This window comes from Danio aesculapii, chromosome 19, assembly GCF_903798145.1.
Source record: "Danio aesculapii chromosome 19, fDanAes4.1, whole genome shotgun sequence".
NCBI classification, from domain to species: Eukaryota; Metazoa; Chordata; class Actinopteri; order Cypriniformes; family Danionidae; genus Danio; species Danio aesculapii.
The window spans coordinates 28,569,689-28,595,388 of record NC_079453.1 but is presented as its reverse complement, the minus strand read 5'-3'; the positions used below and the strand labels follow the sequence as shown (position 1 = coordinate 28,595,388).

Here is a 25,700-nt window from a genome sequence, read left to right as displayed (position 1 = left end):
TATCACAGCTCCTTATTTATAGTAACTTTTCTATTTTTCAGAAAGGGGGATGAGATTTATCACCAGCTGAGAAAACTGGGTGCATCTCTTGACTGGAGCAGAGCCTGTTTTACCATGGACCCGGTAAGTCCCAGGACTGAATAGAAGTTTTTTACTCTTTGGCAGCTCAGTTGGGAAGTGAAAAAATTAAAAATTAATGCTGGTGGCCTTTGACATCTAATTGATGACAAAAAATATTATGGAAGTCAATGGCTAAATATGTTATCTGTGAAATATGGTAATGCAATACAAATCAGCATTTTGATAAACTACAAAAAGTTTAATGTCATTTCCTTTGAAACTTGATTGTAAGATGTATTGGTATGTTGTAATCTAGAGAGTATGGGGTTCACAAGTTAGTGTAATTGATGGTTCATTCCGCTGTGGTGACCCCTGATAAAGTCTAAGCCAAAGGAAAATAAATAAATGTTTTTTAAGTTATTCAACAAATCAAGATGTGCAAAAATATCAGGCATAATGATTTAAAATAAACTTGAAATCATTTTCAAAACATTTAAAATCACTTTTAAGACTTTTAAGTACACTTTTAATACTTTAAGTGCACCTCAGGTCAACATTTAGTGAAATTATCTTTTAATTCACAAGTATTTCTATTGTGACGAATTAACCAGAATCAACTTTATTTTTAAACATTTCTTGCTTGACTCCAAAGTCATTAAAAAAGCAATTGAAATGTGCAAAGATTGATGTTTTTTAGGTTAATATTTCGTTTTCTCTGTAGGCGTTCAGCAGTGCTGTGACAGAGGCGTTCGTCAGGCTCTGTGATTCTGGACTCATCTATCGTGCTGAAGGTCTGATCAACTGGAGCTGTACATTAGAGTCTGCTATCTCAGATATAGAGGTGCATCGCTGAACCATTTTATTTTGACAACACTAGCAACAACTCACATGTCTTATAAACTAACGCACCATTTAACACGTAAAGGTGGACTCAAAGGAGCTTCCTGGCAGGATGTTTCTGTCTGTTCCCGGCTATCAGCAGAAAGTGGAATTTGGGACGATGGTTACATTTGCATATCCTTTGGAGGGACAGGGTACGTGGAGGTTTGCTCCATCTCATAGGCTATTATCGTACCCCTTTGGTTCAAATGTGTGGTTTATTTTGTTTTAGAAGGAGAGGTTGCAGTTTCAACAACTCGTCCAGAGACAATGCTGGGAGACGTGGCCATTGCTGTTCATCCTGATGATCCTCGATATAAAGTAAAATGCTTTTTTGGTTTTTAAAATGGAGTGTTTGTTGTGTACTTTGAGTTTGAACGGTACATTGTTTACTCCTTGTGTCTCATTAGATGAATTTAGCCTGCTGTATGTCTATAGCAGGGGCTCTCAAACTCGGTCCTAACCTAGTCCGGCAAAGTTTAGTTCCAAACCCAATCAGAGACGCCTGGGCTAGCTAATCAAACTCTTACTAGGCTTTCTAGAAACATCCTTGCAGTTGTGTTGAGGCAAGTTGGAGCAAAAATTTGCAGGACACCAGTTCTCCAGGACTGAGTTTGAGAACTCCTGGGGCCTCATGTATCAACGCTGCGTACGCCAGATTTCACGCTCACGTTTTGATTTACTAACGATGAAATTAACGTGAGAATGTGCATTGGTCCATGCCAACTTCATGTCTGGCGTTCGTGTATTTCTTGTGTGTGATTGTTTTATTTCAATTGGCGACTCCTAGAGGCAATTATGTTAAATTGCACACTACAAAGTATCGCACCAACACATGTGAAAAACATTGCTATTCATTTATAATTGATAAAATGGGTCAATTTATTTTTAATTTTTTTACAAATTATGTGATTTAGAACATATAAAAGCATTTGCAAATGTATACAACCCTTAGTCTATGGCAATAGCAGTGTTGGCCTTATTAGAGGACATTCGAGGCTCCATGGTGGCAGGGTGCACGATGGGTGGCTTTTGGTGAGTGATGTATTTAAAGATATTATTCGACTTTCCCCCTCCATTTCTGTGTTTAAGTCTATTTTAAAGACCTTTCTATTTTCTCTCGCTTTTAATACTCCTTGATAATGACTCCTTTATTGCTTTTATTTGTTAAATGTTTATTTTATATTCTGCTTCTCTGTCTTTAGCACTCCTATGTACAGCACTTTGGTCAACCTTGGTTGTTTTTAAATGTGCTTTATAAATAAATGTTGTTGTTGTTGTTGATTATTCCAGCTAAGTTTTTTTTATTTTATTGAGCGAAATTATTTAACTGCATATCAGGAGACTGCGGTTATCCATTAAAGACATGGCTGTTAACCCCCCTCAACAACATACAAACTGACCAAGAGCGCAGATACAATGATGCACTCGGTCAGCGGGCGATTAGGCAGCTGAAATGCTGGTGGCACTGCCTTGATAAGAGTGGAGGGGTGCTGCTATACCGCCCTAACAAAGTGTTCCTCTAATGCATCTGTGTCTCCCACAGACACGGATACTACTCCAGACAGTAAATTGTCACCCACAATTGAGGCAACTCTCTCCTCGAAGGATGTTAGTTCAGCATCCCGTTCCCCCGCCTGTTTGGTCCACACTTTGATGGTGCACCTCTGTTCTCCTCTTAACCTGCACCTTAACATCGGACCATTTATTTTTTAATTCACTCACAGTGCGATGTTCAGTGCAATATTTTAGTATTGATTCAACGCCAGTCTTCATACATGAGGCCCCTGGTCTATAGAATGCTAATTTTCTCTACTAATGTGAATGTTTTTAGTTTCTCATTATCGCTTTAACATTTTATCCCATTCTGTTTATTCAATTCTTGTCAGGATTTTCATGGTAAACACTGCAGGCATCCTTTCACTGAGCGGTTATTACCCATTGTGACTGACACTACGGTGGATATGACATTTGGCACAGGTATTTTAACTTCCCAATTTAAGTGGGTTTCATTTTGGATTCAAGTTGTAGGGATTGTATATGAGTTGGATCCAAGTTGGCCACACAATGCAAGCAATGTTTTATTCATTTGACAGCTTATTTATCTCCAGACTTTCACCTTTGCCTTTACAGGTGCCGTTAAACTGACTCCAGCTCATGACCACACTGACTTCCTACTCTCTCAGAAACATTCGCTCCCTCGCCTCACTGTGATTGGAGGGAACGGAACCATGACCTCAGTTTGTGGCCAATGGCTAGAGGTACAGAGATTGATTGACATTTGAGTTTAGTTTAGTGATATTAAATATTTAATTCCCTGCAATTTGAGTACAGAGGCATTTTTTTGTAATAGCTAAAATACACTTTTAAAGGGCCATGAAAGCCCCCTGTCTCAACAGGATGTTTTCACACCTCTAGTTTGGAAAAAGTCAGGAAAGTAGGTGTGTCTAGCTCTGTTTAGGTGGGAGTGTCGGGGCAGGGAAAGAGGGAAGGATTTGGATAAAAATGAGAGTTTTTAACTACATAATGAGAAAGAAGCTTTTAGTGGGGTAGAAAATTTACTTATTTTGCTCACCTGGCATAAAGGTTTGTGATATTGCTCAGATGACATGTCAAACAGACACTGGTGCTTGTGCCAAATTTCCACTAGTTTTTTTTTCCATTTCTTGGATCCTATTAGACAGAAAAGAAGCACTTTTAACTCCTCCCCCAACCTCCCGCTGGCCTGCAGATACCCATACTAGTGGATGCTGCTTTCTCATTGGCTGTAGGTGATCGCCAATGTTATTTTTAATCAGAACACATCACACAGCATAATTTTAATTTAGCCTGCCAAATGTCTGATGGCTCTCAGCAACTCATCTGCGATTCTCTCAGATCGTGTCATTGATAGTTTCCACTGTGTGATTGTTACTCGCGTAAACGAGCAATGATTTGCCTGTGATTTCAGGCATTTGTCGGCGATTTCTCAAAACCTGTTGACGAGTCAAAATCGAGGCTAAAATCATGCAGTCTGAACTCTGCATTAATCGCTGTTATTTTGTATGGAGCGAAAACTTTAAATGGCGAATGGCTGCTTCTCACTTAGGGCTGTCTATACTAATGAGAAAGAGATTATCATTAACAGGAGTGATCTTACCCCTCTGATGACATGTACAAAGGAAGATGTCTATCAAAGCATTTCTGACTCTTTTTATCAAGTGTGATTATAAAATATAATAATGTTTTACTGTAAGATGCTGGCTATATTCACACACTGTTGTCACACAACTGTGTTTAATTCCCTTATAAAAGGGATTTTTGCATAATAGGTCCCCTTTTAACCACTTGATATTATTTTACACATTATAATACACTTTAACTGTATTAAAGATACAGGAGTAATTGTATTGTCGTCCACAACAACACACAATAAATCTCTGGTATTAAAAAAGTGCACAGTTATATCTATCTATCTATCGATCTATCGATCTATCGATCTATCGATCTATCGATCTATCGATCTGTCTGTCTGTCTGTCTGTCTGTCTGTCTGTCTATCTATCTATCTATCTATGTCCGTCCGTCCGATTAATAACTTTTTGTGAATTCATAGGTTGATCCAACATATAAACCGATCGCACAGAGATCGCCTCCCGCGTCATTCAAATCACATGTATGAAAGCATTTAGGCTTTCCTGTAAAATATAAAGATGACAGAAAAAGTTGTGGTGGGACCTACCTAAGTGCTTTCGTGGGCTGCTAATTTGTTTAGACTGCATTAATGCATTCAGTGTAAAGCTGCACAATTCAACAGTAAAAGATCGTGATCTCAGTTCAAACCCACAAATGATAAATGAAAATGATTTGCATATGTTTATTGATCCTTCGAAGCGCTGCATTCAAATCTGTGTTTGATCGAGAAAAATTTAGTTTTTCATTTAGTTACAAACAATTAAATAACACAGAGGTACTGGGAGAACAGTTTAAAGTTCAGGTGTAAACTCTGATGTTTATGGTAAAGTTTAAAATCAAATTTAATGGAACTTGACACTGGTAAATGTTGTAGCAATTGCATTGTGTAACCAATGGGTGGCGACAAACAACCATCAAAATTATGTTACTGAATAGGTTTTCAGAAATGATCCACTTATAATGAAACATGAAGTTTTATGTGTAAATTGTTAAATCGTTATTTAAAAATAAATATGATATGTTGTACAAGATTCTAGATTTCTATATTTAGCATTATCAGCAACAGTAGCAAATGTGTATATATATATTTGTATATTGAATATTTTCCTTTTTCAGCTGGTTCTTTCTTGATTTTTATAGTTTTTGCAGTAATAATTTTGTATAAATGGAAAGCAAATGGCATTTGTCTCCTCCCTTTTTTGCTGATCCGAAAAATGGTTCGATCCATGACTCAAAAATTGTAGTGTGATCCGAACCGTGAGATTTGTGATCGTTACACCACTAATTATTACTAATTACTACTATATATTTTTTCTTTGTGGTTATTCTTATAGTTATACTATTATACACATTCTCATTCTCACATAATTAGAATGATTAATAAATCTTTACAGTTATTTTAATCTTTAGTGAGAATGGGCCTTTATTGCTTAGCATTAATCTGAAATATTTACACGGTGAAATCCATTGAGTTTAAAGGCTATGAAAGGAACATTTTTTCAGTCTTCTAGATTGCTTTTTTAAAGGTCAAAGCAACCGCAGGCGTCTGAATGTGTGTTTTCAGTACATTTTACAGGGGTCATTGAGGCGTAGGAATATGTCAGGGTCGTCAAACTTTACAGAGTGTCAGAGGACTCAGAGATGAACATATCGAAGGCCTGTTCTCTTTTATAAAGGTCAAAGATCTGTATTATAGGCCTCTAAATATGCATTAGCAGTATGTAGCAGATTTACAGGCGGTCAGCGAGCTGTAGGAATATCTGACGCTTATAAAATAAAACTGAAAGAACAAAAGGGCTCTGAAATCAATGCATCCATAACACAAGTTAAAGTCTTAAAAATATAATACTGTACTGACCTGAATGTCTTTGTTAACAAAATTAATCTCAAAGGCTTATAGATGCTGAAAATGCAAGACTAAATTATTAATGTCCATGTTTAGGTCTCTGTGGGTTAAAATATGAAATATTATTTATATATAATATAATATAATATAATATAATATAATATAATATAATATAATATAATATAATATAATATAATATAATATAATATAATATAATATAATATACTGTTGGATTTGGCTGAACCATCCGCACTTGAACCTGTGAGCATACTGACTAAAACAAACAATAGAAAACTAATCCCACGTATGATGATGTAATGGCATCTGATTGGATAATGCTTAACATACATATACAGTATACAACATAACTGTAATTTAACTAACTTGTAATTGATAAATACTATAACAATACATAGGACATTGCAATGAACTACGTTTGAAAATGGGACAGTGTGATTGGAAATAAACCTCTTTAAGGGTTATTCAAGTTGTCTTTAATTTTAGTGAATGATCATGAAAGCTCTAGTCTTGCAGTATCTCTATATTTACAGTACTATTCCTATCTATGCATACGTATGCAATGTGCGTTTCTGTCTTTCAGGGTGTTAAGCGTTTTGATGCCAGAGAACGAGTAATCACTGCTCTGATGGAGAGGAAGCTGTTCAGAGGAAAGAAGGATCATCCAATGTCATTACCAATCTGCAGGTAAGCCACTAGAAATGAGCCCACAACCTGTAAATCTTACCTCATCCTCTCATTTCTGGTATTTTTTTTTTTGGCTACTGAATTATCTGGCAATGTTTCACCACATTTTTGTGTACTACTTTGACAGGGCATTCATTTAAAATATTTTTGTCAGGTTTGGCTAAAAAAAACAGCAGAAGTCTTTGACCTTGTGTCCTGTCTTGATTGTATTCCTCCCACATAGCCGTTCTGGAGATGTCATCGAACCCTTGCTGAAGAAACAGTGGTTTGTGCGCTGTCAAGAAATGGGCAAAAAAGCAGTTCAGGTGAGTGAGTGGGATTTATATGTGCAGTTGCATCAGATTTAGATTAAATTGCACTGATGCACTAAACCGCACAGGCTCTTTTTAATTAAAATACAGCTCATAGTAAAATCATATTCATTAAATAGTTCAAATAATAAAGATGGACAAAAAAAAAAAAAAAAAATAATTATATATATATATATATATGTATTTGTATGTGTATATATGTGTGTAAATATGTGTGTAAATATATATATATATATATATATATATATATATATATATATATATATATATATGTATGTATATATATATATATATATATATATATATATATATATATATATATATATATATATATATATATATATATATATATATGTATATGTATGTGTATATATGTGTATATATGTGTGTAAATATATATATACACACATATACATATATACACACATATACATATATACACACATATACATATATACATATATATATATATATATATATATATATATATATGTATATATGTATGTACATATATGTATGTATGTATGTGTATGTATATATATATATATATATATATATATATATATATATATATATATATATATATATATATACATACATACATACATACATACATACATACATACATACATACATACATACATACATACATACATACACAAACACACAGCACAACACAACACATACATACATACATACATACATACATACAGTTGAAGTTGAATTATTAACCCCCCTTTGATTTTTGTTTTTTTTTTCTTTTTTAAAATATTTCCCAAATGATGTTTAACAGAGCAAGGACATTTTCACAGCATGTCCGATAATATTTTTACTTCTAGAGAAAGTCTTAAGTTTTTTATTTTGGCTAGAAAGTTTTTAATTTAAAAAAAAACATTTTAAAGGCAAAATTATTAACACCGTTAAGCGATATATTTTTTCGATAGTCTACAGAACAAACCATCATTATACAATAACTTGCCTAATTACCCTAACCTGCCTAATTAACCTAGTTAAGCCTTTAAATGTCACTTTAAGCTGTATAGAAGTGTCTTGAAAAATATCTAGTAAAAATTATTTACTGTCATCATGGCCAAGATAAAATAAATCAGTTATTAGAAATGAGTTATTAAAATATATATTTACAAGTGTGTTAAAAAAAAATCTTCTCTTCATTAAACATAAATTGGGGGAAAAAATAAACAGGGGGCTAATAATTCAGGGGGCTAATAATTCTGACTTCAACTATATATATATATTTATTTATTTATTTATTTATTTATTTATTTATTTATTAGTTTGAAATAATAATTCCAAATATTTATGAGCAGCAAATCATTAATCAAAATCTAATGTGTAATTAATTGTTAAATAAATGCAGGCCTGATGAGCATAAAATAATGAATGTATTACCTTAATGAATGGAAGTGTATATCAAACTGTCAAGTACATTTACAGTAAACAGTTCAGTTAGAAATATGTTAGATTTGTTTACATGTCCTTGTTGTATTGACATACTTGTAGGTTATTAACTCTTCCGCTCAATATTTCCTCAAGCGATCAAATGTGTGGCTCATCATGAGCTTTACTGGAAAACAAATTCCTGTAACTAGTCAGTGATACTGTGACCCTTCTAATTTGCTTAGAAAATTAGATATTTCTTTCTTTTTAAAGATTTGGTTAGCTCGCACGTTGTTGACATGTCATGCAAATGCTCTTTTTAGGCAGTGGAAGAAGGAGATCTGCAGATAATTCCTCAGTTTTATTCAAAAATGTGGAAGAGCTGGTTGTCCAACATCAGGTTAGCCTACTAATTTACAATAATTACCTCATGTATTCTACCTCATGCGGTTTTATTAATTTCCTTGTTCTGTTGAACACAAATCAATATATTTTAAATAATGCTGGTTGCTTGCACCTATCAACTTCCATAGTAGAAAAATAAAATGACTATGGAAGTCAGTGGGTACCAGCTACCAGAATTGTTAAAAAAAAAAAGTTCTTTTGTGTTCAGCAGAATGAGAAATCTCGAATAGGCTTTCAATTTTGGGTGTGCTATCTATTTAAAGGTAAAGCTATACTTTCCAGAGTCACTATTTAGTGTCTCTTAAAGAAGCACTGTATAATAAGTGTTATGCCCATGTCTGTCACTTCATCTGTTCTGTTAGTATTCTTTCAGTATCATGCTTTATTAAGTTTCTGTGACATGTTTATCTTCACCTTGCAGTGACTGGTGTATTTCCAGACAGCTTTGGTGGGGTCATCAGATACCAGCCTATAGAGTGACATTGCAAAACTCGATGAACACAGAAGAGGTGGGGGACAAAATCTATTACCCAAAGATGACATTTAATGTACTTTCCACAACATAATGTGTTAGTGAATTGAGACTTGATCATATAGAATTTATCTTATTGAAACTTTAGTCAACAGCAATGACCGATAACTCCTTATATCTAGAAGCTGCTAACAGATATATAGGCTGACAGGAACAAATCTTGAAATTTTTGTGAACTGAATTCCAAAAAGAGTAAAAAAACACACAGTGTAAATATACATTTTCTTATAATCATTTACATATTGCATTTATGAAGTCCTCTTTTTTTTTTGGTCAGTGAAAAACTCTAATAGTGTCTTAATTGAAGCATAAATTCTTCTGAAGGCACCTGTATAAAAACCCTAATCACTAGCACCACACATCTGAAGTGTAAATAATCCATAATTTATCAGCCCATTATTTTTATGTTATGAACTGATACTGACAACATAAAAATTTAGCATTTATCGCCCGATACCGATATAGTGGCCGATAAATTGTGCATCAATAAATGATAATGACATTTATTGTATTTTCTACAACATGAATGTCAGTGAATTAAAACTTCATACTGGATCTTTGGTCAATATCGATAACCGTTAATTGCTTATATATGGAAGCCGATAACCGATATATAGGCCGGCAAATACAAATCTTGAAATTCATTTTTCTGAGCTTTCTGAGTTTATTTAAAATCTAAATAAATACAATGGACAGCTGCAATTTTTTAAAGTCATTTACATATTATAATTATGACATCCTCTTTTTTTGCTCAAGGTAAACTTGCATACTGCCAACATTTAAAGATAACTGATTTATGTTGTCTTATTTCAGGCATAAAACTTTCCGAAGGCACAACCCAGCAGCACACATCTGAAATATAAATAATCCATAATTTATCAGGCGATAAACATTTATCTTATAGCCCGATACTGACAACATTAAATGTCTGTATTTATTGGCAGATACCGATATAATGTCGGATATATTGTGCATCATTATGATGATGATTGGATTGTATTTTCTACAACATAAAAGTGACTAAATTTAAACTTGATCATTTTGAATCTTAGGTCAATAACGATAATCCATATCTGGATGCCGATAACCGATATATAGGCCAACAAATACAAATCTTAAAATTCATTTTTCTCAGCCTGTTTACTAAAAAAAGCTAAATAAATAGAGTGGACAGCTGCATTTTCTTAAAATCAATAACAGATTGTGTCGATGACATCCACTTTTTGATTTTTGCTCAATGAAAACTCCCATACTGCTGATATTTTGTCTTATTTCTAGAATAAAGTCTTCCAAAGGCACCAGTGAAAAAACCCAGCAGCAAACATCTGAAGTGAAAATAATCCATGATTTTTTTTATCAGCTGATAGTTTATTTTCTTGTTGCACAATACTGACAACATTAAAAATCTCCATTTGTCGGCCGATACCGATATGATTGCATATCTATGACGATGACATCATATTAAATTTTATACAGAAATCTATGTGAAAATATAATTATCTGCCCTTATTTGATCTACCCTCTGCCTGTTTTGATGACTTTTCTTCCCTGTGTAATGAGCAGGAGCATTGGGTTTGGGGCAGAAGTGCTGCAGAGGCTCAACAGCGTGCTACTAGAAAGTTTGGAGTGAGTCCTGAGGCCATCACACTCACCCAGGGTGAGTTCAAATAATCTGCACTTTTGTCTTTATGATTATTTTGTGTGCTGAATAATATAAACACACAATGATAAATGTATCAAGGCAAGCTGTGATTTTATTAGGAAGTAGTTAAATAACTTCTCCGGTTTTCTATCTTTTATGCGCTATAGCAGTGGTAAATTTGCATTTAATTTGTGTAGTTAAAAAATTATTTTTGTTTTATAAATAAACCTACTCTCTCCATTTGGTTATACACATGTACGAACATGTCTACATTGAAAAATACAGTAAGCGTACACACCTTTTACAGCAGGTTTATTTCACAAACAATGAAACCTTGAAACCAATTTTTGTTTAACGGAGAGAAGATTTTTTTCAACACCTTTCTAAACATAATAGTTTTACTAACTCATTTCTAATAACTGATTTATGTTATCTTTGCCATAATGACAGTAAATAATATTTTATTAGATATTTTTCAAGACACTTCCATACACTTCTAGCTTAAAGTGACATTTAAAGGCTTAACTAGGTTAGTTAGGTTAACTAGGCAGGTTAGGGTAAGTAGGCAAGTTATTATATAATGATGGTTTGTTCTGTAGACTATCACAAAAAATCAGCTTAAAGGGACTAATAATTTTGACCTTAAAATGGCTTTTAAAAAATTAAAAACTGCTTTTACTCTAGCCAAAATAAAACAAATAAGACTTTCTTATATATATATATATATATATATATATATATATATATATATATATATAATATGTGTTAAATTGACGTCATTACAGGTTTTGATTCCTATAGTTTAATATTTACCTTTTTTGGCAGAGTAATTATATTTGTTTACTAAAGACTGTTACGTTTGTTATTTAAAATGCTTAAGTCTGACTTTTTAAATGAAGCTAAAAAGCCATGCTTGACTGAAATCTATTGTCAATGCTTTGAGTTTATAGGGATTTAAATAGTTTTAATTCAGGAAATCAAATTCCTTACTGAGAAGATAAATTACTTCTCCAACATGCAATTTAATAGCTATTTTAATTAGCAATTAGTAACTTTTAGTTTCTTACTCAAAGTATCCTACTCAAAACTGGGTACACAGATACTTAAAAGTGAAGTAAAAATGCTTACAGTAGTTACTTTCCAGCACTGAGAAATTTAATGTAATCTTATTAAATATTCATTATATCATTTTAATTCAGCTTAGTCCCTTTATTTATCAGGGGTTGCCACAGCGGAGTGAACTGCCAAACTTATCCGGCGAATGTTTTGCACACCGGATGCCCTTCCAGCTACAACCCAGTACTGGAAAACATGCATACACATATACGCTATGGCCAATTTAGTTTATTCAATTCCCCTATAGCGCATATCTTTGGACTGTGGGAGAAACCAGAGCAAGTGGAGGAAACTCACGCCAACACAGGGAGAACATGCAAACCCCACACAGAAACGCCAACTGACTCAGCTGGGACTCGAACCAGCAACCCTCTTGCAGTGAGACAACAGTGCTAACCACTGAGCCACCGTGTTGCCCTCATTTTATATCAGAAAGATATTTCTGAAAGTAAAAATATCATAAAAGTTATTCATTATATGTTTTTAGTCACACCAGGACTGTCAACAGTGATCAGAAATAATATAGATGTCTGCTTATTTTAGACCCAGATGTGCTGGACACTTGGTTCTCTTCCGGTCTCTTTCCGTTTGCCATGCTCGGCTGGCCTCAGCAGGTTCTTCATTCATTTCATTTTCTTTCAACACCATGAACTCCTATATGTGTATCGGATAGGTCGAGATGAACATGCTTTGATCAGTCTCTCCGCTCTCAGACTGAAGACCTGACACAGTTCTACCCCAATTCCATCCTGGAAACAGGCAGCGACCTCATCTTTTTCTGGGTGGCCAGGATGGTGATGCTGGGCACAGAGTTGACAGGACAGCTGCCCTTTAAACAGGTTGTGTTGGTGGCTTATTGCCCAGCTCATAACTCTAAATGCCATATTATAAGGTTGGCAGGAATTGAATTTTTTTATTGCAGTGTGCGTCATATACCAAAAGTATCCAAAATGTCACAGAGAAATGTTACCGTCTTTTTTTTGCCTGTGTTATTTGCAGCTCTGAGTCTTTTATTGCTCTTTTCCTCTCTCCCCCTCACCACTGTGTCAAACAGGTGCTCTTTCACTCTCTGGTGAGGGATAAATATGGGCGGAAGATGAGTAAATCTTTAGGAAATGTCATCGATCCTCTTGATGTCATCTCAGGGGTGTCTTTGGAGGTAAACACACACACACATAAAGAGACATACACATACACATTCAATAGGTTTCCATTGTTTTTAGAATGTACAAACTATAAAAAAAATTATTACCGTACCCCATACTGGAAACTGTGTATGGTTTTACTTTCTGAAAAAAAACTCATTCTGTATGATTTATAAGCTTTTTGAAAAATGTGAACATCTGCAATGTCCTCATAATTCACCATCTTTTTGTAATGCATGTCTCTTGCCCATGTCATTATACACTCTCACTGTGACTAAGTGCAAAGCATGAAGACAGTATTAAAGCTTTGAAACTGCAAATTGGGATGGTGATGGAGCAGATTTTATTTGTAATAAAACAGGCTTTCTTGTTTAACAAAAAATACTTGATTGGGCAGAAAATATGTGTAATATTCACTCACTGTCCACTTTATTAGGTACACCTGTCCAACTGTGCATTAACGCAAATTTCTAATCAGCCAATCACATGGAAGCACCTTAATGCATTTAGGCATGTAGACATGGTCAAGACGATCTACTGCAGTTCAAACCAACTTAAAGGTGATTTAAATGACTTTGAACGTGGCATGGCTGTTGGTGCCAGACAAGCTGGTCTGAGTATTTCAGAAACTGCTGATTTACTGTGATTTTCATGCACAACCACGACTAGGGTTTAGAGAAAATAGTCCAAAAAAGAGAAAGTATCCAGTGAGCGGCAGTTCTGTGGGCGCAAATGCCTTGTTGGTGCCAGAGGTTAGAGGAGAATGCCCAGACCGGTTCAAGGTAATAGAAAGGCAACAGTAATTCAAATAACCACTTGATACAACCGAGGTATGCTGAAAAGCATCTCTGAATGCACAACATGTCGAAACTTGAGGTGGATGGGCTACAACAGCAGAAGACCACACCGGGTGCCACTCCTGCCAGCTAAGAACAGGAAACTGAGGGCTACAATTCGCACAGCCTCACCAAACTTGGACAATAGAAGATTGGAAAAACTTTGCCTGGTCTGATGAATCTCAACATTTCTGCTGCAACATTTGGATGGTAGGGTCAGAATTTAGCATCAACAACATGAAAGCATGGATCCATCCTGCCTTATATCAATGGTTCAGGCTGGTGGTGGTGGTGTTATGGTGTGGGAGAATATTTTCTTGGCACACTTTGGGCTCATTAATAACACAGCCTATCTGAGTATTCACATCATGGATGTGCAGCCGATCAATCTGCAGTAACTGCGTGATGCTATCATGCCAATATGGACCAAAATATCTGAGGAATAGTTCCAGTACCTTGCTGAATCTATGCCATAAAGGATTAAGGCAGTTCTGAAAGCAACCCAGTACTAGTAAGGTGTACCTAATAAAGTGGCCGGTGAGTGTACATAAAACACCTCTAACTGATAGAGACAAATGCTAAAAGTTATAAACCTCCCATTTTTAGCAAAAAAAGTTTATTAAGTTTCATGAATTACTGGTTTTAGATGTTGTTAAAATCTTACATGCTGTTTTATTTGTTATATAATTTTTTTAAAAAGTGTTTAATTGAAATGATGCTGAAATATAACACTAATAATTAAGGAGATTTTAATAAAATTGTAATAAAAATGGCAAAAGCATGTAATAAAATGATTATTAAAATTATACTGATGCTAATAGGTTTCAGAAAACATTTATTGTCACTGCTTTGCTTTTTTTACATCTGTAAATTCTTTTACTTTGTTCCTAAGTTACAAACGCTAAATCCTCAGCTTCTTAATAAAAGCAATGATTCAAACTCATTAATGAATATAACAAGAATTTCCCAGCTGGAAGAGAGAATCAGTATCAGTCAGATGTCCTTATAATCAGGCCCCAGGCCAGAACAGACTCTTCTCATTTAGAAAAAATCTTAATATTTTAAACAGGAAACTCCGTCTTCTTGTCAGTCACGTTGTGATTTGATTTCTGTAGAGACTTCAAGAGAAAGTTAAAGAAGGAAACTTGGACCCGAGAGAGAGCATTGTTGCCATTGAAGCACAGGTCAGTACAAGTTTTTCACTCTTCCAGTCACTCCCAAATGAACAAACTCAGCTCATTCTCTGTGTCCTTCCTGCAGAAGAAAGATTTTCCCAAAGGGATCCCCGAGTGCGGTACGGACGCTTTGAGGTTTGCGCTTTGCTCTTATAGAGCTCAAGGTAAGTCACCTTCATTACCATCCCACAATCAAACCTCAGGATCAGACGAGCCAGAATTCTTCACTCTTCACTGCTGCTGTTTTGTGTCAGGAGAGGACATCAGTCTGTCCGTTTCCCATGTGCTGAGCTGCAGACATTTCTGTAATAAGATGTGGCAGACGGTTCGCTTCACCCTCGCCGCACTGAAAGATGCAAGTTTACCAACACCATTAGCTGAGGTGAGGTAGCAAGTACGTGTTTGCTAAAGCAATAAAACAAGCCTGTAGAGATTCACATGAGTCCTGCTCACTGGGAGGTGCAGTAATAGGGCTAATCTGCATGATGCCAACATGATATAGTAATCTTCATTCTGTATCTGTTGAAGATAATCAACTCTGTTAAAGTTGATCTTTGACTAATCTCAAAATGACTATCATTTCTCATGCTGTTGAGGATTTAGCTGTGGCATTTAAACTGTTTATTTTGGACTTTTATTATTTTTTGGACTTAAAAAATGTAATAACAATATTTTAATATCAGTTATTTAATGCTTTGCCATAATATTTAAAATAAATATAGCTTCATTGGGTTGTCCTATAAAAACCAGACATTTTATATTTGTAAATTCCTAACAAACAGACATAGACTAAAAAGCTCAACTTTTAACAGTGGATTTTTAAAATAAATTATTACTTATTTTTATTACAGTAAATTATTGCAGTTTTCTGGGGAATTGAACTGAATTGACTAATGTCTTAAATAAAAGTGTTCTGTAAAAATAAATAAAAAAATAAATAAATGAATGTACATGTATTTGTAGATATATGAGCAATATCGCACAAGTAGCAGTGCGATATGGCTGTGATATTGCATTTATACAACAGTTCGATGGCATAATAGTGTATATAAAAAAGAAAATCAAACACAGAGAGTCTAATAATCTTTTCGCATGAGGAACTACTTTATTCTGCCATTCATTCACATCTGCAGCTGCGTCAAAACATCTGCTGTTACTAATTCACCAACGTCACTTTAGAGCTAGTTTTTGAACGATTCTCTAGCGTAATGTCTAAAGTGAAGACTAAACAGGTGATTTTGCTGACATTTTAAGATCATAAAATACCATCAGTCTTGAGACATTTCCCAGTATTTCTCTGTTGCAATCTAGATATCATAATAATTAACCCCAAAAAAGCCAAAGCAGCACAATCACTACCAGATTACTGTTGTGTTTGCGATAAGAAAAAATTCTAAACACTAAACACATGCGGGCATTTCTTCTTCTTTTTTCTTTTACTGAACTAGTCTGCATTAACAAACAGGAGACTCATTAGAAACAAACAGATGCCCAACCAAAAATTTACTCAGGATTATACAAAGAGTGGCCAACACAAAATACATACATTCCTGATATGGGAGTCCCATTTTGCACTCAATACACTACAATTACTATGGTATAAATACAGCACTGCAACATACAAAAGAGAGATTGACTTAGACTGTCACTTACCAGTTTAATAATAATTTGATCAGCTGTAGTTTGGAGTTTTACCCTAAATTTTTCTCCTCTAAGGGATTACTATGCGGTCTCCGTCACCATCTTGTGGATAGACAACGTCAAATGTCTTAGCTCTTCTTAATGGCAGGCTAATGGTCGCGGACGCTCTGTATCTCCGAAATTATACATATATTTAAAATAGGCACTATCCTTATAAATTAACTGCATAGTTACAATCTAAACAACTACATTCTCCCGTAAAAAAAAGCCTCAAAAGTACATTATGTTGTCCAACAGCTGCAATATTTGTCAAACTGTAGTGAGTTTATTGATCTGTGGTCACTCTATGTGGGCAGAGTAATGCACAAGAGTGAAGAGGCTGTACGAGTTCTGATATTGCAGAATATCGCACGGCTATCAGCCAATCAAATATTTATTTATTTATTTATTTATTTATTTATTTATTTATTTATTTATTTACTTATTTATTTATTATAAATATGAAATGGCCCTTTTTTGGTGTCTGCTTCAAAATCCATATACAAAAGTGTTTTTTCCCTCATAAAACATAATAAATGCAAGTGTCTACTTTAATATTTCAGATTAACGTTGTGAAAATAAATGATCAAAATACAAGTATCATTTATATATTTATAATAAATAAATGACATCATCGTTCAGCATAACCGATATATTACTGCAAAAATCAAACAACAAACTTGATTCTGATTTGCACTTCTCAATATACAAAAAGTCATTGTAATATTTACACATATATACTATTCATACATTTAATAAACAGTGCTTATTTTATATATATTTATTATATTTTAAATGGTTAATGTCTTTCTGACAAATGTGTAAAATCTAATGGTTAGAAGGAAAATGGCTATCACTAATCAGTATTTCTCATTGTGTGTGGAACTTTTAAATATGTCATCAAATGATGTTTTATGTTATATTTTTCTTATATGAACTAGTCATAATGAATGGCAATTTAGTTGTTATCTTCTGTAAGTCTTTGTAAAAATGAATCATAAATCAAACCTCATTGTTATTATCATTATCATTTGCTCAGACACATTCATCTAATGCATGTGGGGAATAATAAAATAACAGTAAAAGCTGTATTACACTTTTATTGTATTGATGCTTGAAACCCCCATTTTATCTTTGACCCACATACTACAATAACACTTCATCATCATTTGCAAGGAAGCACACACTTTATCTTGTCGTTTATTTTGTCCTGCACCTGCGCTTGTGTTGTCCACATTGGTTATTCAGTTTAATGGGACTAAATTACAATAGAAAAAGAACAAGGCCAGAGCAGAATGACTCTTTCAGTAGCAGCAAATGGCAGAAAATCAATCTGAAGGGTGAAGTCAGAGTTCTTCACTGAGATTATTCTCTTCGGGTTGATGCTCCCTTCATTTCACAGTGTGCTCATGTCAATCACAGAATCTGCTGGCAGACAGTAATAGTGCACTTTATAGGGATACTTCACCCCAAAATGAACATTCTGTCATCGTTAACTCACTCTCCACTTGTTCCAAACTTACTTGAGTTTCTTTCTTCCATTGAATACAAAAGGAGAGATTTTGAAGAATGTTGGAAACTGGTAACCACTGACTTCTATAGTATTTTTTTCCAATTTTTTCAACAGACGAAAGAAATGTAAACAGGTTTGGTTAAGTTTAAACAGATTATTTACACATTTAGTGGTTAGCGCTGTCGCCTCACAGCAAGAAGGTTGCTGGTTAGAGTTCCAGTGCTTCCGTGGGGTTCCTCTGGGGGCTCTGGTTTTCCCCATAGTCCAAAGACATGCGCTATAGGTCAATTGGATGAACTAAATTAGCCGTAGTGGATGTGTGTGTGTGAGTGCGTGCATGTGCGTGAGTGTGTATGGGTGTTTTCCAGTACTGGAAGGGCATCGGCTGCATAAAACATATGCCAGAAAAGTTGGTGGTTCATTCTGCTGTTAAAATAATACATATATCTTTCATATAGCAGCCTCTTGTGATTAGCTAGTCGCAACATTTCAAATCGATTGGATTTCGATTGGGGTGACGCAGTGTTGCAGTAGGTAGTGCTGTCGCCTCACAGCAAGAAGGTTGCTGGTTCGAGCCTCGGCTGGGTCAGTTGGCGTTTCTGTGTGGAGTTTGCATGTTCTCCCTGCGTTTCCCCCACAGACATGCGATACAGGTGAATTGGGTAGGCTAAATTGTCCGGAGTGTATGAGTGTGTATGAGTGTGAATGAGTGTGTATGGATATTTCCTAGAGATAGGTTGCAGCTGGAAGGGCATCCGCTGTGTAAAACATATGCTGGATAAGTTGGCGGTTCATTCCACTGTGGCGACCCCAAATTAATAAAGGGACTAAGCCGAAAAGAAAATGAATGAATGAATGGATTTCGATTAATCGCACAGCCCTACCCCATATACTGACCATTAGTCACAGTTAAGCCTTGTTCACACTACATGACTTTAAACATCAGCAGATCGCTATGCCATTTACACTACATGACTTTTTGTGTCTTTAAATCGCTGTGTTGTCACACTACGCGATACTATGTAAATTATCCTCAAGAGAGGGGGGGGGGGGGGGTCACACACTACATGATCTGACAACAACTGGTTCTCCAACAGCTCTGTCAAGCTACCAAACCACAGCCAATGAAAGCTTTCAGGCGAGCATTTAAAAACATTGTCAATCAGCAGATGCATCGGCGGATCAATCGCTCAACTGCAAGGTTCAAGTGGATAGATGTGGCTTTAACACTAGAACTACAGAGGCAGTAACAGTTTTAAATTTTTGTAATTTAATAACTCTTTGAAATAAAACAGGCATATCTATAATACCCTGACTTTTCCTAAATATCTGTGCATTTCTTTCTAACATTGCTATTTTTTTTTATTATAAAACAGAAAAGAACTGAATATTTCTACCTTTAATTACCATATTGGTCAAATTGACTGCATGCATGGCTGCTACTTTTAGCCGTGACTTTAAATATGTGTGCCTTTTTTGCCTAGCAACTACCTGTCAACAAAAGCAACTTTCTGATAGAAAAAACACAAACGTTTTTCAGATTTATCATTCAGAACAGCATATTCTATGCCGCGAAATAGCTCCTGTTTATGAAAATAATAATGAAAGACATTTGGTCAGTGTTCTAGTAGCTTAACTTCATATTTATAGGCTGTATTACCAAACAATAATATTTTTAGGATAATGGTGTCAGAAAATATGATGACAGACATTCTAGTTCCACTGTTGCCTACTCTTGTGTCTGTGTAAACATACAGAGTGAAGCGAGTGCATTGATGCCCATTCTGGCCAATCACAGACATTTCTGTTGAGCTCTTGAGCACAACGGAGATTCAGCTCATGCTGATATGCTCTCTCATTGGCTGCAGCTAATCCCTACATCTGACCACACGTTGGGTCGAGTCGGCCGACTGGTCTGGAATATTTAGCATGCTAGATATTGTATTTTCATCAGCGAGGTATCAGCGACGTGTCAGCAGGCCTCTTTGATGCATTGTTCAGTAGTTCACACATAAAGACTGATGAGCGCAGAGCACCCGCAGATTTTTCCCTGATCTGTCGGCGAGCTTGTTAACTTTAAAATCGGCTCAAATTGGGCCCGAATAGTGTGAACTAGGCTTTACTCTCAAATATCAACACTGAAAAACACATAACAGTAATCCTTAAAGGGTTAGTTCAACTAAATTAATTAATTACTCACCGTCATGTCTTTCTAAACTCCTGAAAGATCTAAAATCATTTAAAACATCTTCATTTGGGCTCTGAAGATGAACGAAGGTCTCGGGATTGGGTGATAATTAACAGAACATACATTTTTTGAGTGAACTAACCCTTTAACGTTTTTCTCATTTTGTCATTCAGACGTATCCTCTATCCAGCATGGACAAGTGGATATGTTCCCGTCTCTACAGCACGGTTCAGCAGTGTGAGCGGGGTTTTGAGAGCTACGAGCTCCACGCGGTCACGTCCGCGCTGCACTCTTTCTGGCTCCACAGTCTGTGTGACGTCTACCTGGTGAGGACGATCTGCACTGCAGTGCTGTCGTGATTTGATGGATCTTGCAATCATTGACTGATGAGTTTCCTCCTCTAAACTGATGTTTCTCATCTTCAGGAAAGCGTCAAGCCACTGCTGAAGCCTGAAGGCTGTGAAGAGAGAGTCGGAGAGAGGCAGGTGGCCACATCTGTGTTGTATCACAGCGTGTCTGTATCTCTGGCTCTCCTCTCGCCCTTTATGCCGTTCCTCACAGAGGAGCTGTGGCAGAGACTCCTGCCGTATGGTCACTCTGACAGGACATCCTGCAGTCTGTGTGTTCAGCCCTACCCGAAGACCACACAGCTGGTGAGTCTGTCCAACACACACACATACACACACACAATTGGCGCTTTTCCATGTCCACCAGATGGGTCACTTTTGGGGGGTTTTAACAGTGCTGTTAAACTCAATTGAGGTTCCAAGTGAGACATAAAAATACTAAAATACGGCATCTAAACTGCAGATACTGACTGGCCAGAGAGAAATGTCACTACATGTCAATTTGAATGTATGGCATCATACACCAAACTCACCAGATTTAAATATTCAGCCACCATAGAATCATTTAAAATGGTTTGTTCACCCTTTTATTTGAACAAATTTAGTTTATTTAGTGAGTGATCTTTCCCAGTGATGGGTTGCGGCTGGAAGGGCATCCGCTGCGTAAAACAAATGCTTGATGAGTTGGCGGATCATTCCGCTGTGGCAACCCCAGATTAATAATAAAGGGACTAAGACGAAAAGAAAAGGAATGAATGAATAGTGAGTGATCTGCCAGAATGCTAGCATTAGCATAATAGCTTTGAAAATTTGCATCCCTCCCCTGCAGTCATGAACAAATAAATCACAATCTGATGGCCATAGACAACCTTGTATAACACTAGATCATGTCATTCACCAGTTAGAAAACTCTGTTAGAAAACATTGGGGTATAGTTGGTTTTATATCCACACATTCGGACTTTCTCCTTAATATCCTTTCATAAAGGTATTGTTTGCAAATTCTAATTTGTGAAATCATATAATCAGCCAATGACTATAAAATACAACATTGTTTACAGTCAGTTAAATAGTGCTAATGTTGTTTTGAAGTAATACTACAAGCATTTCAAACCCAATATTCAAAGTAACTTTAGATTTGGAGCGTGTCACTGGTCATCTCTGTTCAAAAATGAACGAATGTGTGAGTATAAATCAAATTTTACCTTATTAAAGCTGGTTAGGAAGACCAACACTATTTACTTATGTTGTGCTATTCAACTCAATCAATGTCAGATCAGAAAAAAAGGAGTGCTAAAAACAGAAATACCCTGCCATCTTTTTACATTACACATTACCAAGAAAAGGAGCGACTTTTCAATTGTTCTCACTGATCCTCGTACATCGATTGTTCATCTCCTTTTACACTTGAACATCTAAATGAATGCTTAGGTCTATTTAACCGACTATATTATAGATGCTGTAAAAAATACCCCATGAACTTGAAAATAGTCAATCTTTCTCCGGACTTTTCAGTAGCTGAAAAACACCTCATTCATAAAAAAACAACATAATCCACATACGCTTTGTTAGGCTGAAATAGTTTTAAAACATACCAGTCTAAAAGTAATACTTCAGTCATGGTGTCACCCTTCTGATTGTGGTTTTGAACTGCATAACATCATTTCCCTACAGCGTGCAAAACTCTGATATCGATTTAGATTTAGGCTTGATCCTGCATTTTGGGCAGAAGCCCTTTCAGAATCTTTCTTTTCATTAATAAAAGGCCACGTTGGTCTTTCGGAAAGAAGTTCAGGTTGATGCTGAGTTTACCTTTCCTCTGTGTCAGCTGTAGATCCATGCTTCACGTGCACATGCAAAAAAATTTATCTATCTGCGTAGAGGCTGTGCCGAAATATACATTTAAATTTGTTGGCAGACAGTTTGAGTTACCTATCGTAGTTGAGTTATTTGTCCGCCCGACAATTTTTAATTGGATGAACATTTTTTTAGTTATGCCTTACCCAGAATATAAAAATACTTATAAATACATTTAGGTCATTTACTTTAATCAATACTATTGGAATGTGAAGAGACTTTCAACCAGCAGAACAAAAAAGACAATCACCTACTGCACCTTTAACTACTAGCAAAACATGACATTGAAGGTTTGTAAAATACACGTGGATATATATATGGCGATGGCAATAATAATCATTTTTAAATATAACTGGACAATTAGTAATATACACACTTGTAATATACAAATGCTGAATTTGCCACTTTAGAAAAGGAAGTCACACAAAAGCAACAGCCGACACAGGATTACACTTGGTTTAAAGCCTTCTTCGATGGGTTATTTTTTATAGCTAATTTTTCACAGTTTATTATGGCAGAGCAGTCAAAATAGGACAAATGAGCTCATGTATAGGACAAATTCTAGACCTTTGTCAGTTAGGGGTGAGTCTTTTGATCCACCTGAACCCCCTCTGGCTATGGGCCTGCAGCTAATAATTGACTATTAGTAATTTCCAAGCAGATGTGGTGAGGCAAGTTGGTTGCTAAAGGCAACCTCCAGCACAGAGTTGGATCCCACTGGTCTGATAATGTGCAGATAGGGTTGGGTACCAAAACCCCATATGACTGGTGTGTTCAGAAGAATCAGAACACAGATTTCAGTGACTCATTTTAATAGAATTGATGAAATTTGAAGCTGGTTTGTTGAATACCTATTATTAGAACTATATTTGTTATTTAACTGTGTTAAATTATTGTAGTTTGGCTAGGCAGTTTAGGCTTTATTGTGAATATGTTGCATAAATGTATTTTGTATTAATTTGTAATTTTATATTCATGGATATTTGAATGTTTTAATGTTATTTAATTCATTTTCCCCCTAATTAATAGTCATTGCGTTTTTGCTCCTTTTAAAGTATATGTACAGTCACTGCTTATGCCGTGCTGTGGTGTTGATTGGTCACTGATATTGTAAAAATAACCAAATGACACCCAACCCTGCATGCAAATCTATTTAACTCACTAAACAACCTTTTTACATCTCTTTGTTCACCACAGGAGCACTGGTATTTTCCTAAGGAGGAAGCAGAATTCTCTCTGGTACAGGAAGTGGTCAGAGTGACGAGGTTACTGAGAGCCCAGTGCCAGATGACGAAGGAAAAACCAGACTGTGAGTTTTTGTGGACTTTGCATTAATATTTGGTTACTAGATGACATTTTAGTTCTTTTAACTCTAGAGCCAGGGTGTGCATTCACCTTGAGAACAAACTTTATTTCCAAATGTTTTATCTTTGATGAACTTTTGGCACTTCCAAGTGTTCATTTCATCACTGCATTGGCAGGGGGAGTCAATGGGGCTGAAGTCATTAAAGGGATAGTTCACCCAAAAATGAAAATTCTGTCATTATTTACTCAACCTCCACTTTGAGCTTCTTTCTTCTGTTGAACACAAAGGAAAATGCACCAAAGAATGTAGGACAAAACAGCTTTTGACATCCATATTATTTTTGTTTCTACTATTGATGCTGAGTTTGCTCAGAGATATTTCTCAGAATATCTTGTTTTGTGTTCAACAAAAGAAATAAATTGAACCACTTGAGTGTGGGTAAATGATGAGACAAACTTTTTACATTTTTTGGTGAACTATCCCTTTAACGGACATCACTAAGTAGCTTTAGTGTCATTTGCATACACTCAAAAAATGAGTTGAAACAACACAATCCTTAAGTTTGTTTTGGAACAACTTAATTGTTTTATGTTCAGTCCACATAAATAAAATTTGTACAAATAATTGAGTTAACTTAATCAAGTTGTGTTGGGACAACATGAAGAAACTGTGGACCCCAGCATTTCTTACAGTGTATGTGTGGTAAGCAATTTGGTTCTTTCTCATTAGACTCATTGTGAGCATATACAAGTTGAACAGTAGCAGTCCAAATACTGAGCCTTGGAGGACTCCACAAGTCATGATCACCTGTACTTGGTACTTAATTTGAGCCGGATCCTGTTCCGGAAAATGTCAGATATTCGTGTTTTGCGTTGTGTGATGTGAAAATAAATATTGGCCTACCTAAATAATATTTGTTACTTTAAAATGGCAATGAGGCAGTCAAGCATATTTAAATTTTTTTAAAACCATGAGTAAATCTAATAATGAGCCCGATCAAAAAAGATCTCGAGAAGATGGAACTGCACCCCTGGATCAGGATAGCGGGAGACAGAAGCAAGTAAGGCAGCCAGAAAACATGACAAAAGAGGTAACGGTGGGCTCTTCTAGAAGATTAGACAGAGTCATTTAATTATCTCTGTTTCACTTGAAAGTAACCTGAATGTCAGTGGTGTTAGTAAACTGAATAGTGATGTTTCATAAGATTTATGTTTGTGGCTACATGTTTGTTTTTATCCATGACTGACCTATAACGTTACACGGCACAAAATAATAAAAGACCATTCAGAAATTGATGCTTTTTTGCCGTTTAATGACATCATGTTCCAGGAAAACTGAAATTGTGTGGTGGACGTAAGTCACAGTAACTTTTATTTCCCAGTTTTGTTCCGGAAAGTATTTATTTACAAATTAAGCACTGCCTGTGCTCACATAGTACTTAAAAAAATTATCAAAAATAAAGAAAAAAAAACATTTGAAGACCATCTCAAAGAGCCCCGCCCAGTTTTTCTTTTGATTAAAGAAAACAGTTTATCATTTTGCCCATGAAAGCAAGATTTCAGATAGGTCTATTGATGCTCAGTATGG

General features: G+C 35.5%; 1 protein-coding gene across 2 annotated transcripts in view; it reads left to right on the top strand.

Annotated features, from left to right (window-relative positions):
- vars2 (valyl-tRNA synthetase 2, mitochondrial) overlaps positions 1 to 25,700 on the top strand; it is a 48,832-nt gene that overhangs the window by 9,069 nt on the left and 14,063 nt on the right. For both annotated transcript variants that reach the window (XM_056479330.1, XM_056479329.1), the window contains 20 exons: positions 42 to 123; positions 782 to 901; positions 986 to 1,094; positions 1,172 to 1,260; positions 2,829 to 2,919; positions 3,073 to 3,200; positions 6,560 to 6,663; positions 6,887 to 6,968; positions 8,696 to 8,772; positions 9,199 to 9,286; positions 10,873 to 10,966; positions 12,611 to 12,681; positions 12,781 to 12,906; positions 13,122 to 13,226; positions 15,164 to 15,232; positions 15,309 to 15,387; positions 15,478 to 15,605; positions 20,778 to 20,930; positions 21,030 to 21,257; positions 24,005 to 24,116. In XM_056479330.1, coding sequence (XP_056335305.1) covers positions 42 to 123; positions 782 to 901; positions 986 to 1,094; positions 1,172 to 1,260; positions 2,829 to 2,919; positions 3,073 to 3,200; positions 6,560 to 6,663; positions 6,887 to 6,968; positions 8,696 to 8,772; positions 9,199 to 9,286; positions 10,873 to 10,966; positions 12,611 to 12,681; positions 12,781 to 12,906; positions 13,122 to 13,226; positions 15,164 to 15,232; positions 15,309 to 15,387; positions 15,478 to 15,605; positions 20,778 to 20,930; positions 21,030 to 21,257; positions 24,005 to 24,116 — 2,135 coding nt within the window. The remainder of the gene's footprint in view (positions 1 to 41; positions 124 to 781; positions 902 to 985; positions 1,095 to 1,171; positions 1,261 to 2,828; positions 2,920 to 3,072; positions 3,201 to 6,559; positions 6,664 to 6,886; positions 6,969 to 8,695; positions 8,773 to 9,198; positions 9,287 to 10,872; positions 10,967 to 12,610; positions 12,682 to 12,780; positions 12,907 to 13,121; positions 13,227 to 15,163; positions 15,233 to 15,308; positions 15,388 to 15,477; positions 15,606 to 20,777; positions 20,931 to 21,029; positions 21,258 to 24,004; positions 24,117 to 25,700) is intronic.